The 13,949-nt window shown below is 51.7% G+C and overlaps 1 protein-coding gene and 1 long non-coding RNA gene across 2 annotated transcripts; one reads left to right on the top strand and one right to left on the bottom strand.

Annotated features, from left to right (window-relative positions):
• Positions 1–385: 385 nt before the first annotated feature.
• LOC123356382 lies at positions 386–3,099 on the bottom strand. The gene is made up of 3 exons (XR_006575347.1): positions 2,988–3,099; positions 1,141–1,229; positions 386–581 (listed from the first exon to the last, which is right to left on the bottom strand). It is a non-coding gene; the product is annotated as an uncharacterized LOC123356382 (long non-coding RNA).
• Positions 3,100–12,508: 9,409 nt separating this feature from the next.
• Positions 12,509–13,234, top strand: LOC123356345 (zinc finger protein 154-like; the record flags this gene model as incomplete). The annotated part of the gene is made up of 2 exons (XM_044999541.1): positions 12,509–12,947; positions 13,038–13,234. Coding segments are annotated over 2 exons (636 nt in total), but the record flags the coding sequence as incomplete, so codon positions are not given.
• Between the last annotated feature and the right edge of the window lie 715 nt (positions 13,235–13,949).

Below are 13,949 nucleotides of genomic sequence, written 5' to 3'. Positions count from 1 at the left end.
CTGAGTGAGATTCAGTGTTCTGCTGCTGGAGCTCCTCTGTCTGGATACCCCCAGCCAGCATTCAAGGATGCACTGAGTGTCTGTGTGATAAGTAACCCTGGACCAGCAGCTCTGACTCCAGCAACCTGTTTGCTACACCCCAAGCCCATTCTAGTCCGGGTGGAGTAGGCTCAGGGTTTGAGTGAAGGTCAGGGGTAGGAAGCTTCTGTTCATTACGCTAGACCTAATCCCCCATTTTACTTGAGCAAAGAGGAGATATTTGACAGTGTGATACTGCTCCTGTGCTCTGATCCCAAAGTTTTCTGCAGCAGGGGAGAGTCTCTGGCAGTGTGTGTGTCACTGGTATATTGGGTTGATGCTGAAAGAGGACAGAGTAGAGGTGGTATTGTGAAGGTGGCATGAACCTTAACTCTTCATTTCCACTTCCAAGAACAGAGAGTACAGGAATCGTTACCCAGCGAGGTCACATTCTCATAGTTCTCCTGCATGACGGCTCTGTAGAGGGCTCTCTGAATGGGGCCCAGCAGAGCCCACTCTTCCCTGGTGAAATACACAGCCACCTCCTCAAAGGTCACTGGCCCCTGAAATAGCACGAGTCCAACACTCAGTACCTGCTATCCCACTCACACTCCAAATCAAATGGGAGCTCTGGTAGATCACAGTCAACAGAGTCCCACCCCAGCCCGCTCAGAGCATCCTGGAAATATCAGGTTAAGGGGATGAAGAGAGAGCCCCTCGTCTCTCCCAGCAGATCCATCACACACCTACTAGCCACAGACTGATACAGGAGATGGAGCCCCTAGCAGAGTCCAGGGAGAGTTCCATGGATGGAAGCCCAACACCTCCTCATTGTGAGAAGCTGCATTTTTTCAGCCCCATGAAGGTGGGTTATTTTCTGTTGAACAAACTAGAGCATTTCCACCTGCTAACCTCATGGGTCTGTTCCTAGAATCTAGGCCACTTATTAAACAACTCCCAGCAGGTTTGCCACACCCTGTCCTCCTCCCTTTCCCACCCTGTGAATTTCCTGCCCCGCTTCAACCTCCAAACCAGACTGTGCAAATCTTTCCATCTCTAGTGTATTTGCTGTCCCTCTCCCTCCTGCAGAAACCCACCAGCAACCCCCCCAATAATCCCTACCTGAACTTGCTCCACTGCAGCCATTTTTCTCCCCTGTCCCACAGGAGGATGGGATGTGCTGGAGTGAAACAGGGATGTCACTCTGCAGCCTGGGAGGGTGAGAAGGGTAATTGTGAGGGTTTCAGAATAGGCTTTAGTTCATTTTACATCATGATCCTCCCAGGCCCTTTCCTTGCGGACAGACATCCTAGAGTCTGCCATGCTGGGAAAATGCTTAATCTCTTTATTAGAGTGTAGACCTGCCCCCTACTTCCAGGCTAAGCCAACACAGAGATTTTTAGCCTCCCTTCTCCCTCCCCCAATCCCAAAACAAAGACTGAACACAATGCTAGAAAAAGAGCAGAACCAAAGGAGTCACTGTGTGGGATTCTCTTGGACACTGACCCCACAGCAGCAGGAATATGCAGTCAGGAACTGGCTTTTTCCTCTGTCTGATCCTTTTCTTGTTCACTGGAATGTGATTCTGCCCAGGGATCATAAACCCATAGACTACCAGGGCTGGAAGGGACCTCAGGAGGTCACTTAGTCCAACCTCCTGCTCAAAACAGGGCCAATTCCCAATTTTTTGGCCCAGGTTCCCTAAATGGCCCCCTCAAGGATTGAACCCACAACCCTGGGTTTAGGAAGCCAATGCTCAAACCTCTAAGCTATCTCTCCCCCCATCCTGCAATACCTGCATCTGGGTGGATTAGAGAGCTGGAAATCTCTCCCTCCACTCATTTCCATCACTGCCCCTTTCAGTCTCTCCTTCCTCTGTCCTCTTTCCTTGCCCCTCTGGCTGGGAAAGTCCCATTCCTGGGAGCTTTGTCTCCCATGGCTGAATTTTCTCCTAGCAATTGCTAATGAAAGGAGAAACGAGGGGGGGCTGTTTGTGCAGAGTCACTTTCATGCCAGTCCCTAGCACTTTCCCTGATAACAGAGAATTTTATATTGCTAGTTAGAAAAGGGGGACTGTTTGACTGGATTTTATACCACTGTCCAATACATAAACAGAAAGTGATAGTTCCCCCCTCCCCCCACCACCATGCACATGGGTAGCAGGGAGCCTTTTGAAGAGCTGCTTTAAGAGGGCAAGGGAGGGGACAGTAGTGGGGGATGGGCAGGTGACTGGAAACTGGTGGCTGGAGGCAAGTGTGTTGGTAATTACGGGGCAGCAAGTAGGATTAGGAAGCCGGGGTCTGGGAAGTCCCCATAGGGAACATGGGCTCCTCCCTTCCCCACGCTGGCAGAGAACGTGGCTGGAGGCAAGTGTGTTGGTAATTACGGGGCAGCAAGGTCCCTGGATGAGGGAGGAGACAGTAGTGGGGGATGGGCAGGTGACTGGAAACTGGTGAGACAAGGACAAATCACTGCAGATAAAATGGGTAGGAAAATGCCCCTCAGAGAAGATTTTAAATTGACATTTGAGAATTATGGAGAGACCGGGGGAAATCAGGAGAGACGAGAGAGAGGATCATTGGGGGTGGGGGTGGGAATCTCCCCGGATTTTATAGACCCGTGTGAGACACTGAGCGAGAAAAGGGGCAGAACTAGAGAGGATTTGTATGGGGGTGGGGTGAGAGGCAAGTGGCACAAACAGGGACAGGATCCAATTAACTCCCCTCCCCCCTTCCCCCCACCCCGGGAATTTCCTGGCTCCTCAGAGACAGTTCAACCCCCCCCCATCGACCTCCCCCCCGCAACTTCTCCCCTCCCCGCCCAACACCCCACGGGGACCCCCCGCCGGGCCCCCGCCTCTACTGCAGCTCCACTGGGGCCGAGGCAGCTCCGAGGCTTCTCCCAGGTCCCCGGGGCAGAGAGTCACTTTCCCGCCCGGCCTCAGCGCCCCACCGGGGTCTCTCACTCACCAGGTGACCCGCAGACGACTGCTGCAGCTTCGCTCTCCCACCCACCGGCTGGGGCTTGTACGGAGCATGCGCACTTACAGCTCCCTTGCCTGGGACAGAGAGCGTGAAAGCGTTCCCGGAGCAGGCTGGGAGATGTAGTTCCTGACTCTCTCTGGAGCGGAAGTGACGTCGGCGGGGGAGGCGGAGCCGGAACCGGGGCCGGGCTGCGAACGCGCGCGGGGCTCTGCGGGTCTGCCTGGCTCGTGCGGGGCCGTTGGCGCCTCTCCCGGGGCCGGAGAAGCGTTTGTGCTGTTGGAGCTCTGGGCATGCGCAGATCGCGGCAGGTGAGAGCCCTTCATTAACGTGCCCGGCCCGGGCCCTGCTCCCGCTGGAGCCGCCCCGGGCTCTGCCCGCCCCGCTGCGGAGCTGCAGCCTCCAGGTACCGGCCCCTCGGGGGCGGGGCCGGGGCCGGGCGGTGACTCTGCCTCAGTGTCCGTGGGGGGGACCCGGCATCTCGCAGCGCCGGGATCTGCTCCCTGGGGGGTAGCGCCCGCGGGGGGCTCGGAGCTGCTGCCCCCGCAGGAGCCCAACGCCCCCGGGCCCGGCCAGGCTCTGCCCTGGGGCCCCACGAGGGGGTCCTGGGGGGAGGGGACTGGCCCCATGGGGGTCCCTGCGTGGGGCCGGAGGGGGGGGGAGAGAGACCTGGGAAAGGGGCGGGTGGAAAATGTCTGTGGGGCCGGGACATGGCTGGCGGACCAGAAGAGCCGGTGACCCACGAGGAGCGGGGAGAGAAAGGGGGGGCTGAGATCCCCTCGGATTTACCGCTGCCCCCTCCCGTGGGGACCCCCCGTCCTGCCCCCTTTCTCTCTAGAGAGCAACGAGCAACATCCAGGGCGACCCCCCCCTTCCCTCAAATCCCTGCGAAGTTCCCTGTTCCCCTCCCCCGATTGTGCCCCATTTTCTCTCCATTTCACCAGTGTCCAGCTCTCATTGTGGCTGGTGGGGGCTCTGAGGGGTATCTGGGGTCCCTGGCCAGGGACTCTGGGGACTGGGTGCCAGGGAATAGTTGCCGGAACCCTGGCTGTGGGGTCTGGGTACTGGGGGTGTCCGGGGGCCGCTACTAACCATGATACTGCTCCCTGATCGGTTTGTGCCAGCATCCTGGCTCCAAGCAGTGCCAGGCAGTTCCAAGCCATATGCCCAGTCACCATGATAACTTTCTATCCATTTATCAAACACTGAGGTGAAATCACAAATTTTTCTTTTCTTCCCTCTTGAAAACTGCAGGAACTTCCGGTTCCATTGGGAATATTCATGTCCCCCAGTCTTTGTCCTAGATCTGGGGGGTGAGGGAGGTGGGTCAGCACTGCCACACAATGGTTTCTTCCACAGCATTCTGGACTCATTCTTTCTGAAATCTGGTTTCATTGAGACCATTGTTAATCTAGAGTCATTGCATAGAGAGATAAGGAGTGACTCCAGATGGACAGTGGGGCAAATGAGATCAGCAATTCTCCCTGTGACGAGGGGCTCTCATTAGCTGCTCTCCCCAGAGAGCTAAAGGAGGGAAGCTGCTCAAATGCTCTGTCCCTCTCTGCTCAGGATATTGGGGTTCAGCTTCCTGGGTCAGACTCTACAGCCTGCATTGTAATCTGGGAGATCAGGCTTAACTGCTGCTGCTTCCTCAGCAAGGGCTGTGTGCTGGGGTGTGACCTTAATTAAAGCTGCTTCTCTGCCTGGCCCAGGGGATGACTTTCTCCAGCTGGTCCTAGCCCCCTAGGGCACCCCTGGGCCCTGTTAATACTAAATTCTGAGCCAGAGACTCCAGGTAACTGAAAGACCTCAGGGAAAGTCCTGGGGACTGGCATGAAAGTGACTCTGCACAAACAGCCCCTCCTCATTTCTCCTCCCATTAGCAATTGCCAGGAGAAAATCCAGCCATGGGAGAGCAAAGCATCCAGGAATGGGACTTTCCCAGCCAGAGGGGCAGGGAGAGGGGACAGGGAAGGAGAGACTGAAAGGCGCAGTGGGAGAAATGAGTGAGGGGAGAGATTTCCAGCTCTCTAATCCACCCAGACACGTGTATTGCAGCATCCCTGGGCAGAATCACTTTCCAGTGAACAAAAAAGAATCAGACAGAAGAAAAGCCAGTTCCTGACTCCATATTCCCCCTGCTGGGGTGTGGCTACTGTGGAGTCAGTGTCCGAGGGAATCCTCCACAGTGACTCCTTTGATTCTGCTCTTTTCAAGTCTTGTGTTCAGAGACTTTGTTATGGGGTGAGGGGAGGGAGAAGGGAGTTTAAAAATCTCTCTGTGGGCTTAGAGATCAAGCATTTTCCCAGGATGGCAGAATCTAGGATGTCTGTCATGATGTGAAACCCCCACAACTGCCCTTCTCACCTAAACAGGCTGCAGAATGACATCCATGTTTCGCTCCAGATCATCCCATCCTCCCATGGGAGAGGTAAGAGAAATGGCGGCAGAGGAGCCTGTTCAGGTAGGGATTATTGGGGGTTGCTGGTGGGTTCCTGCAGGAGGGAGAGGGACAGCAAATACACTGGAGATGGGAAGGTTTGTGCAGTCTGGTTTGGAGGTTGGAGCGGGGCAGAAAATGCACAGGGTGGGGAAAGGAGGAGGATAGCTTGTGACAAACCTGCTGGGAGTTGTTTAATAAGTGGCCCAGATTCCAGGAACAGACCCATGAGATTAGGAGGTGGAAATACCCTAATTTGTGCAACAGAAAATAACCCACCTACATGGGGCTAGGAAAACTGACCAGACTCCCAGTGCTGGAGCCTGACCTGATTACCCAGCGACTGCTGTGAGATATGAAGGGGGCACCCACCAGTGAGGTTTAAGGTAGATTCCCCTCCCTTCATATCCAGCTCCTCACAATGAGGAGGGTGTTGGGCTTCCTACCAGGGAGCTCTCCCTGGTCCCTGCTAGAGGCTCCATCTCCTGTATCAGTCTGTGGCTAATTGGCATGTGATGGATCTGCTGAGAGAGATAAGGGGCTCTCTCTTCGTCCCCTTAACCTGGTGTTTCCAGGATGCTCTGAGTGGGGTGGAGGTGGGACTCTGACTGTGATCCACGCAGAGCTTCCATTTGATTGGCTCCTCTCCCCCACAAATAGTGGGAGTGTGAGTGGGGCATCAGCTACTGAGTGTAGGACTCTCTTTCAGGGGCTGGTGACCTTCGAGGAGGTGGCTTTGTATTTCACCAGGGCAGAGTGGGCTCTGCTGGACTCTGCTCAGAGAACCCTCTACAGAGACGTCATGCAGGAGAACTATGAGAATGTGACCTCGCTGGGTAAGGGTTCCTGTCCCCTCGGTTCTTGGAAGGGGAAATGGGTTCACGCCAGCTCCACAATGCCATCTCTGCTCAGTCCTGTTTCTGCATCACCCCAATATGCCAGTGACACACTCACTGCCACAGACCCTCCCCTGCTGCAGAACACTTTGGGAACAGAGCACAGGAGCAGTATCGCACAGTGTCAAATCACCTGTTTGTTCAAGTAAACTTCTTTGAGATGGGGCGACTACATCTGCACACAGTGTTATGCCCCTACAAAGCACACGGAATCTTTATAGCGGAAGGTAAATACACAGCATTTATTGAGAATAAAACAGTTAGCATATGATTTTTAGTCTCACACACTCTCTCTCTCTCTCTCCTGCCAGTGATGTTCATAGTTACCAGTCTGTTGTAGCTTGAGTCAATCTAATGGCCAGTTAGATTAAGCACAAGTGTGGAGCTTGGCTCTTGTCGGTCACGATCCAATGCTCCTGGAGCGTGGCAAGATGAACCCAAAGTTCCCTGGCCAAACAGCCTGGTTCTTACAGGTTTTTTCCCTTTGTTGAAGTCCATGGATTTTGCTGTCAGTTTGTGATCGGTTATTTCTTAATTGGTGTAAACATTCCAGTACACCTTCAAGAGGGTCATCCTGTCCTTTGTTCTGATTTAATCAATTGTCCTCAGGGGTGCCAGCCTTTACCTCAGGGTCATCAATCTGCCCTTCATTATGGATGCACATTGATGATTCTTTGATGTCCTTTAAGTCTCTTTACTTCTTCTTCCTTGACTCTGGCTCTAACAATGGCCTTTACACCTTATCTTTTCCTGATGCATACATCCTCATTCACATAAACAGATTGAGAATACAAACAGTAGTATTTTATATTGAGCAAAAAGGCATTGCAAATTAAACCTTGCCTTCAATCTTTCTCTAATCTACTTAACAGACACAATAGAGAATCCTGTCTCTTACTTACTAAACCTTAAAACAAAGAAATGTATATATAACTAGAGTGCCTAATTTGTAATACATATAGGAAACCATAGTAGACATTATAACTTATCCTAAAACAAAAGGTGACCATAATCAGTCAGAAGGATTGTTCTGGTCTGTCATTCTTTTCTGCTATTCAAAAAGGCTGGCTGACAGGATGAAATCAAATCATACATTAATTCTCACAGTACATTATAAAATCCAGTTCCTACAGCCGTATTCGAGATGTAGGTGTACCATGGATTTATATACAGGCGATATGATATTTTCTGTCTTATTATCTATCCCTGTCTTAATGATTCCCAGCATTCTGTTTGCTTTTTTCCATTGACGCTGCACATTGAGTGGATGTTTTCAGAGAACTATCCACAACGACTCCAAGATCTCTCTTGAGTGGAAACAGTTAACTTAGACCTCATCATTTTATATGTATAGTTGGGATTATGTTTTCCAATGGGCAGCAATGTGTTATCCTGATATCTAGTACTGCTGAGATCCTGAATTTAGTAATATCCCTGCCCTTTCTGTTTCCTTTCTCCACTGAATCCCACCAGCCCATGGTTACTGTTCCCAGCTTCCCCAGGACTCTCTCTTTGTCTCTGGACCTCTCTGTCAGCAAGAACCAGTGCCAGGGAGACTTGCCCTCTGTCTGGATTTCTGCGACATGGATTTACTTTCTCTGTTTTAGGAGCCTCTTTGAAATTGAGTGTCTGTGACATTAACCACAGTGCAATCTGGACTGTTGAACAGCTGTGTCCACTCAGTTTCCCAAGCTGGGGTGACTTTTACACTATTTTACTGTGAGAACAGCCACTCCTGGGCTGTTAACACACAGTCTTCAGCATGTAACTCGTTCCCAGCTACACAGTATTGAGTGCTGCTAGTCAATGACTCACAAGTTACAGTGCAGCACAGGAAAACCCCAGAAAATTCTCTGGTCCCAGACTTTCCCCCAGAAATGTGCATCTTTCCCTGTCCAGCACACTACTGAACACTGCAAGCTCATATGAAGTCTGTCATTTCATCAGTGGAAAATGACATACACCAGCCTTGTTATCTCATGTAGATGAGTGGACTCACCCCCGTGGTGCCTCTTGCTGGTGACTTCTGGGAATTAGCTCATTCCAGCTCCGGAGCGCCCTCTGCAGGCCGGTGATCTGCCTGTCCTCTGGCCCCTGTGTCCCTCCCTGGACCTGCTGCCCCCTGGCAGTAACCCCTCAGTCTTAGAGTCTCCCCTCCCTGGGGAACCCCGACCCATTATTCCTACCTCGCCTCAGCATATGGCCACTGCCAGTCATCATCTAGCCCCACACCCTGGGGCAGACTGCACTATCAGCCTACTCATCACTGGCAAGGAGGGTTTGGACCTGCTGCCTTTGCCTAACCCTGGGATGCCCTCTGCAACCCCCCAGTACCTATTGCCTTCTGCTAGGCCGCAGCCTGGGGCTTTCCAGGCTGGAGCTCCCCAGCTCCTTTGCCTTTCCGCAGCCCTGCTTCACTCAGGTACCGTCTCTAGCTCCCTGCAGCCAGGCCCATCTCCCTCTACAAAGAGAGAGAGACTCTATCTGCCCCTGGCTTCTCTGCCATTATAGGGCCAGCTGAGTCTGTTTGGGGCATAGCCCCAGCTACAGCCACTTCCCCCAATCAGCCCAGCCTAAAAGCTGCTTTCTCCAGCCACAGCCCCCTCCCAGGGCTGTTTTTAACTCTTCAGGGCAGGAGCGGGGTTTCACCACGCTACATCCCAAATGGAGTTTCCAACACACTTAATCCAAACACACTACTTGGATAAAACAAGATTGTTAACTACCAAAAAAAAGATGTTAAGTGACTACAGGTAATGAGGCATAAAAGTCAGAATTGTTTACAAAAGAAATGCAAGAAAAAACACGAACGAACGTGTAAGTCAGGGATGGGCAAACTACGGTCTGCAGGCCATATCCGGCCCATCCTGCCCGGACCCTGAGCTCCCAACCAGGGAGGCTCCCCCTCCCTGCCCCCACTGTCCCCTTGCAGCCTCATCACGCCGTGCCGCCAACGCTCTGGCCCGCTGCTCCTGGGCAGCGCTGCAGCAGGGGGCTGCAAGCTCCTACCATTGTGAGCGGCATGGTAAGGGGGCCGGTCTGCGCGCTCCTGAGGGACCTCGTGTCTAGCTCCGGTGAGCCGCGCAGCTGTGGGAAGGGGGCTAGGGCCAGGGGGTTGGATAAGGGGCAGGGAGTCCCAGGGGGCAGTCAGGGGACAGGGAGCAGGAGGTGGTTGTGGGGGTGATCGGGGATGGGGAATGAGGGGGGTTGGATAGGCGTGGGAGTCCCAGATTCTGTCAGGGGATGGGGATATGGGTCGGGGCAGTCAGGGCACAGAGAGCAGGAGGGGTTGGATAGGGTCCTGGAGGGGGGGAAGTTAGGGTGGGGGGTCTTGGGAGGGGGCGGTCAGGGGACAAGGAGCAGGGGAGCTTAGATAGGGGGTGGGGTCCCAGGGGATCTTGGGAGGGTGGTTAGGGGCGGGGGGGGTCTCTGGAGGGCGCAGTTAGGGGACAAGGGTTGGATGGGTCGGTGGTTCTGAGGGGGGCAGTCAGGGGGTGGAAAATGGGGGGGTGTCGGATAGGGGGCGGGGCTTTACCAAGTGTGACCCTGTATGAAATTCTGAGACATTTTATATTTTTTTATTATTAATACCAGATAACATTGAAATAACTCGTGCTATATATGCCATGTAAGGTGCCAATGAAAATGTTATGCTTTTCCAAGTATGATAATTCTGTTTCTATGTTTGTATCACCTTTGTATTGTGACTTATAAATGTGTAGAGTATATCTGTATTTCCAGACTTGTGCAACGTTTCTGGGTGAGACATATTAGCGTCAGCACTGCCTAGGCTGTTTGATGGCCCATCAGCTGTACAAAGAGACCATGGAAAGGATCAAGGGCAGGAGTGGGCAAACTTTTTAGCCCGAGGGCCACACTGGGGTCCCCAGACAGCCTGGCCCTACCCCCTCCCAATTGCCCTGCCCCCTCCCAATTACTGCCCCCTGACTGCCCCCCTAGAATCCCCGAGCAATCCAACCCCCCTGCTCCTTGTCCCCTGACCGCCCCCTCCAGAGACCCCCCCAACTGCCCTCTCAGGACCCCACCCTCTACCCAACCCCCCTACTCCCTGTCCCCTGACTGCCCTGACCTCTATCCACCCCCCTGCCCACTGACAGACCCCCAGGACTCCCACAACTATCCAACCTCCCGTCCCCCCAGAACCTCCACCCCATCCAACTGTCCCCTGACTGCCCCCCCTGGGACTCCCTGCCCCTTATCCAACCCCCCTACCCCCTTACTATGCCGCTCAGAGCAGCGTGTCTGGCAGCCAGGTAGACCACACGGAACCAGACACACTGCCCCGCAGGAGTGCACAGCCCCGCCCCCCAGAGCACTGCCCACGCGGTGGCGTGGCTGAGGGGTAGGGGCTAGCCTCCCCAGCTGGGAGCTCAGGGACCAGACAGGACGATCCTGCAGGCTGGATGTGGCCTGTGGGCCGTAGTTTGCCCATCCCGATCAAGGGGATAAAGCTATTGAGTCAGCAAGACATGCAGGTGTGTGTCTGTGTACTGAGAACTCTGAGGCTTTTCCATGCCATGTGCTGTGAAGCTTCTGTTTGGGACACAGGAAGTACAAGCCACATGGCAAAAGGAATATAAAGGGCAGCTGCATCATCTCCATTTTGTCTTCAATCCCTCCTCCTACCTCTGGAGCAACTTCTCTACAAACTGAAACCTTGAACAAAGGACTGAATGACCCATTCAAGCTGTGAATGTGTTCCAGATGGACTTTCAAGCCAGCAACTCACCAATACTGCTAAGAACCTGATGTATAGATTTCTGAATGCATCTCATGCTTTCCCATTTAACAACTTTTTTCGTGTCGTGTCTTGTCTTTCCATGCTAAAGGATTGTCTGGCAGTGTGGTATTTTGGGTAAGATCCAAACCTATAGTGATCTTGTAATGTGGCTGACCCTTTGGGGTTAGAAAAACATTTTGTATGCGAGCAGAGTTTTTAAATAACCTCTCACTGTACTGGACTTAGGTGCTGATTGGGAGTCAGAGAACTGGCATGCAATAAAGGGGGCTCTGTGATTTCTTTTTTCAGCTTCTCGATAATCAGTGTGGGGGATCAGAAGCACAGTTTGTGACTGGTCAGTGAGTTTAACTTCAGTGTTAACCACCAGTTTTGAGACTGCCCCAGGCATACCAGGTCACACTAAGCACTGAAGCTAAATTAATAGAATGTTTTTTATGACAGTCTTATGAAATCAACTGAACTCCTTTGTTTTCTTTCATCTGAGCAGCATTTCCAGTTTCCATACCTGATGTGATCTCCCAGCTGGAACAATGGGAAGAGCCATTGGTCCCAGACCTCCAGCATTCAGAGGAAAGAGAGATCCTGAGAATTATCTGCACAGGTGAGGAAACATTAAACCAACTCAGAATCTGTAAGTGCCTGAAGGAAACATTTGGGACACCCTACAAAGCCCTTGGAAGGTCTCTCAGTTCATTATTGTCCCTAGCAGAGGTTGGATCCTCCGGGTAAATATAGCTCATGGCTTCCTGTAGACCCTAGCAGACACCAGGCAGTAGCTTCCTCCCTTTCCCATGTGAATTTGGATGGTATGTGAATGCCGAATTGATCCCCTCCTCTCCTATTTGGGGGAACAGTTTGGGGATGTTCAGTTTCTGATTTTTATTTGACCTCTATCCAGAACTTGGTCTTCCCCTTTCCATCCCTGTTTGAGGTTTCTGTCTCTATCACAGCAGGTGATGCAATGGTATGTGAGAAAGAGGAGCAGAATTCTCAGCAGGAAAATGTTGAGCAAGTGGATAAACACAGAGCATTATTGCAAAGATTGGAAAGGAATGTGTCCAGGAGTCATGAGCAGAGAAAATCCTGTGAGATTCCGGGAAGACCAGAAAGAGAACAGGGAAAGCAGCCAGGGGAGAAAGTGGGTAAATGTATTTCCTGTCAGGAAACTCAGAAGCACCTCAAGGAAACCACAACACAGCAGGAAATCCTCATGGGAAAGAGAAAAAATACATGCACTGAGTGTGGAAAAAACTTATGTGATTACTCCAGCCTTATAAAGCATCAGAGAATCCACACAGAGGAGAGGCCCTATGAATGCTGTGAATGTGGGAAAACCTTCAAACGCAACTCAGCCCTTTCTGAACATCAGAGAATCCACGCTGGGGAGAGGCCCTATGAATGCAGTGAGTGTGGGAAAAGCTTCACTACCAGCTCAGGCCTTTCTAAACATCAGAGAATCCACACAGGAGAGAGGCCGTACGAATGCAGTGAGTGTGGGAAAACCTTCAGTTGCAGTTCGCACCTTATTAGGCATGAGAGAATCCACACAGGGGAGAGGCCCTATGAATGCAGTGAGTGTGGAAAATGCGCCACTAACATCTCAGACCTTTCCAAACATCAGAGAATCCACACGGGGGAGAGGCCCTATGAATGCAGTGAGTGTGGGAAAAGCTTCACTAGCAGCTCAGGCCTTTCTGAACATCAGAGAATCCACACAGGGGAGAGGCCCTATGAATGCAGTGAGTGTGGGAACACCTTCAATCGCAGTTCGCACCTTATTAGGCATCAGAGAATCCACACAGGGGAGAGGCCCTATGAATGCAGTGAGTGTGGGAACACCTTCAGTCGCAGTTCGCACCTTATTAGGCATCAGGGAATCCACACAGGGGAGAGGCCCTATGAATGCAGTGAGTGTGGGAAAAGCTTCAGTAGCAGCTCAGGCCTTTCTAAACATCAGAGAATCCACACAGGGAAGAGGCCCTATGAATGCAGTGAGTGTAGGAAAATTTTCACTTACAGATCAGGCCTTTTTCTCCATCAGAGAATCCACACAGGAGAGAGGCCCTATGAATGCAGTGAGTGTGGGAAAACCTTCAATCGCAGTTCGCACCTTATTAGGCATGAGAGAATCCACACAGGGGAGAGGCCCTATAAATGCAGTGAGTGTGAGAAAAGCTTCACTAGCAGCTCAGGACTTTCTAAACATCAGAGAATCCACACGGGAGAGGCCGTATGAATGCAGTGTGGGAAAACCTTCTCTTGACACTTAGCCCATGTTAGACATCAGAGAATCCGCAAGGGAGATGAACACCATAAAAACCTCTAGAGCTATCCATACTTTTTTTTCTTTAATAATTTTCCTGATTCCCACATAGTAACTTTTAAAGCTTTTTTTAACTGTTTGCTGCACTGTTTATCCCTCAGCTTGTCCAGATGAGTGGCCCATTTTTGCCTTTTGCAGTTTGCCCTGTTTTGGACCCATTTGTCCTTTCTATCAACTCCAGTAATTCAAGTGTGCCCTTCCTATCTGGAACCAGGGAGCATCACATTTATACTATTCCTCCTATTGCAAATTTGTTGTTAGTCACCAATTATTCAGATTGTATCATTGCCAGTTGTTCTCACGTTGCTCTGGGTTGTGCTGAAGAGCAGATATATTGGGAATTTTTTAAATTATATTTAAATGAAGAGGGGCAGGAAAAAAAAGTGTAATTTCAGCCTCTGTGATACTGGAAGGAGATGAGGAGACTCAGAGATTCCCTCCTTCCCCATCACTGCAGAACTGTTACCTTTTGTCTGAGCCATGCAGAGGTTATCTTCATCACATTCTATCCCTCCACTTCTCAGAGTGT

Source organism: Mauremys mutica, chromosome 1, assembly GCF_020497125.1.
Source record: "Mauremys mutica isolate MM-2020 ecotype Southern chromosome 1, ASM2049712v1, whole genome shotgun sequence".
Classification (NCBI taxonomy): domain Eukaryota; kingdom Metazoa; phylum Chordata; order Testudines; family Geoemydidae; genus Mauremys; species Mauremys mutica.
Note: the sequence above shows the minus strand (reverse complement) of the source record. Positions and strands in the feature narration are given on the sequence as shown.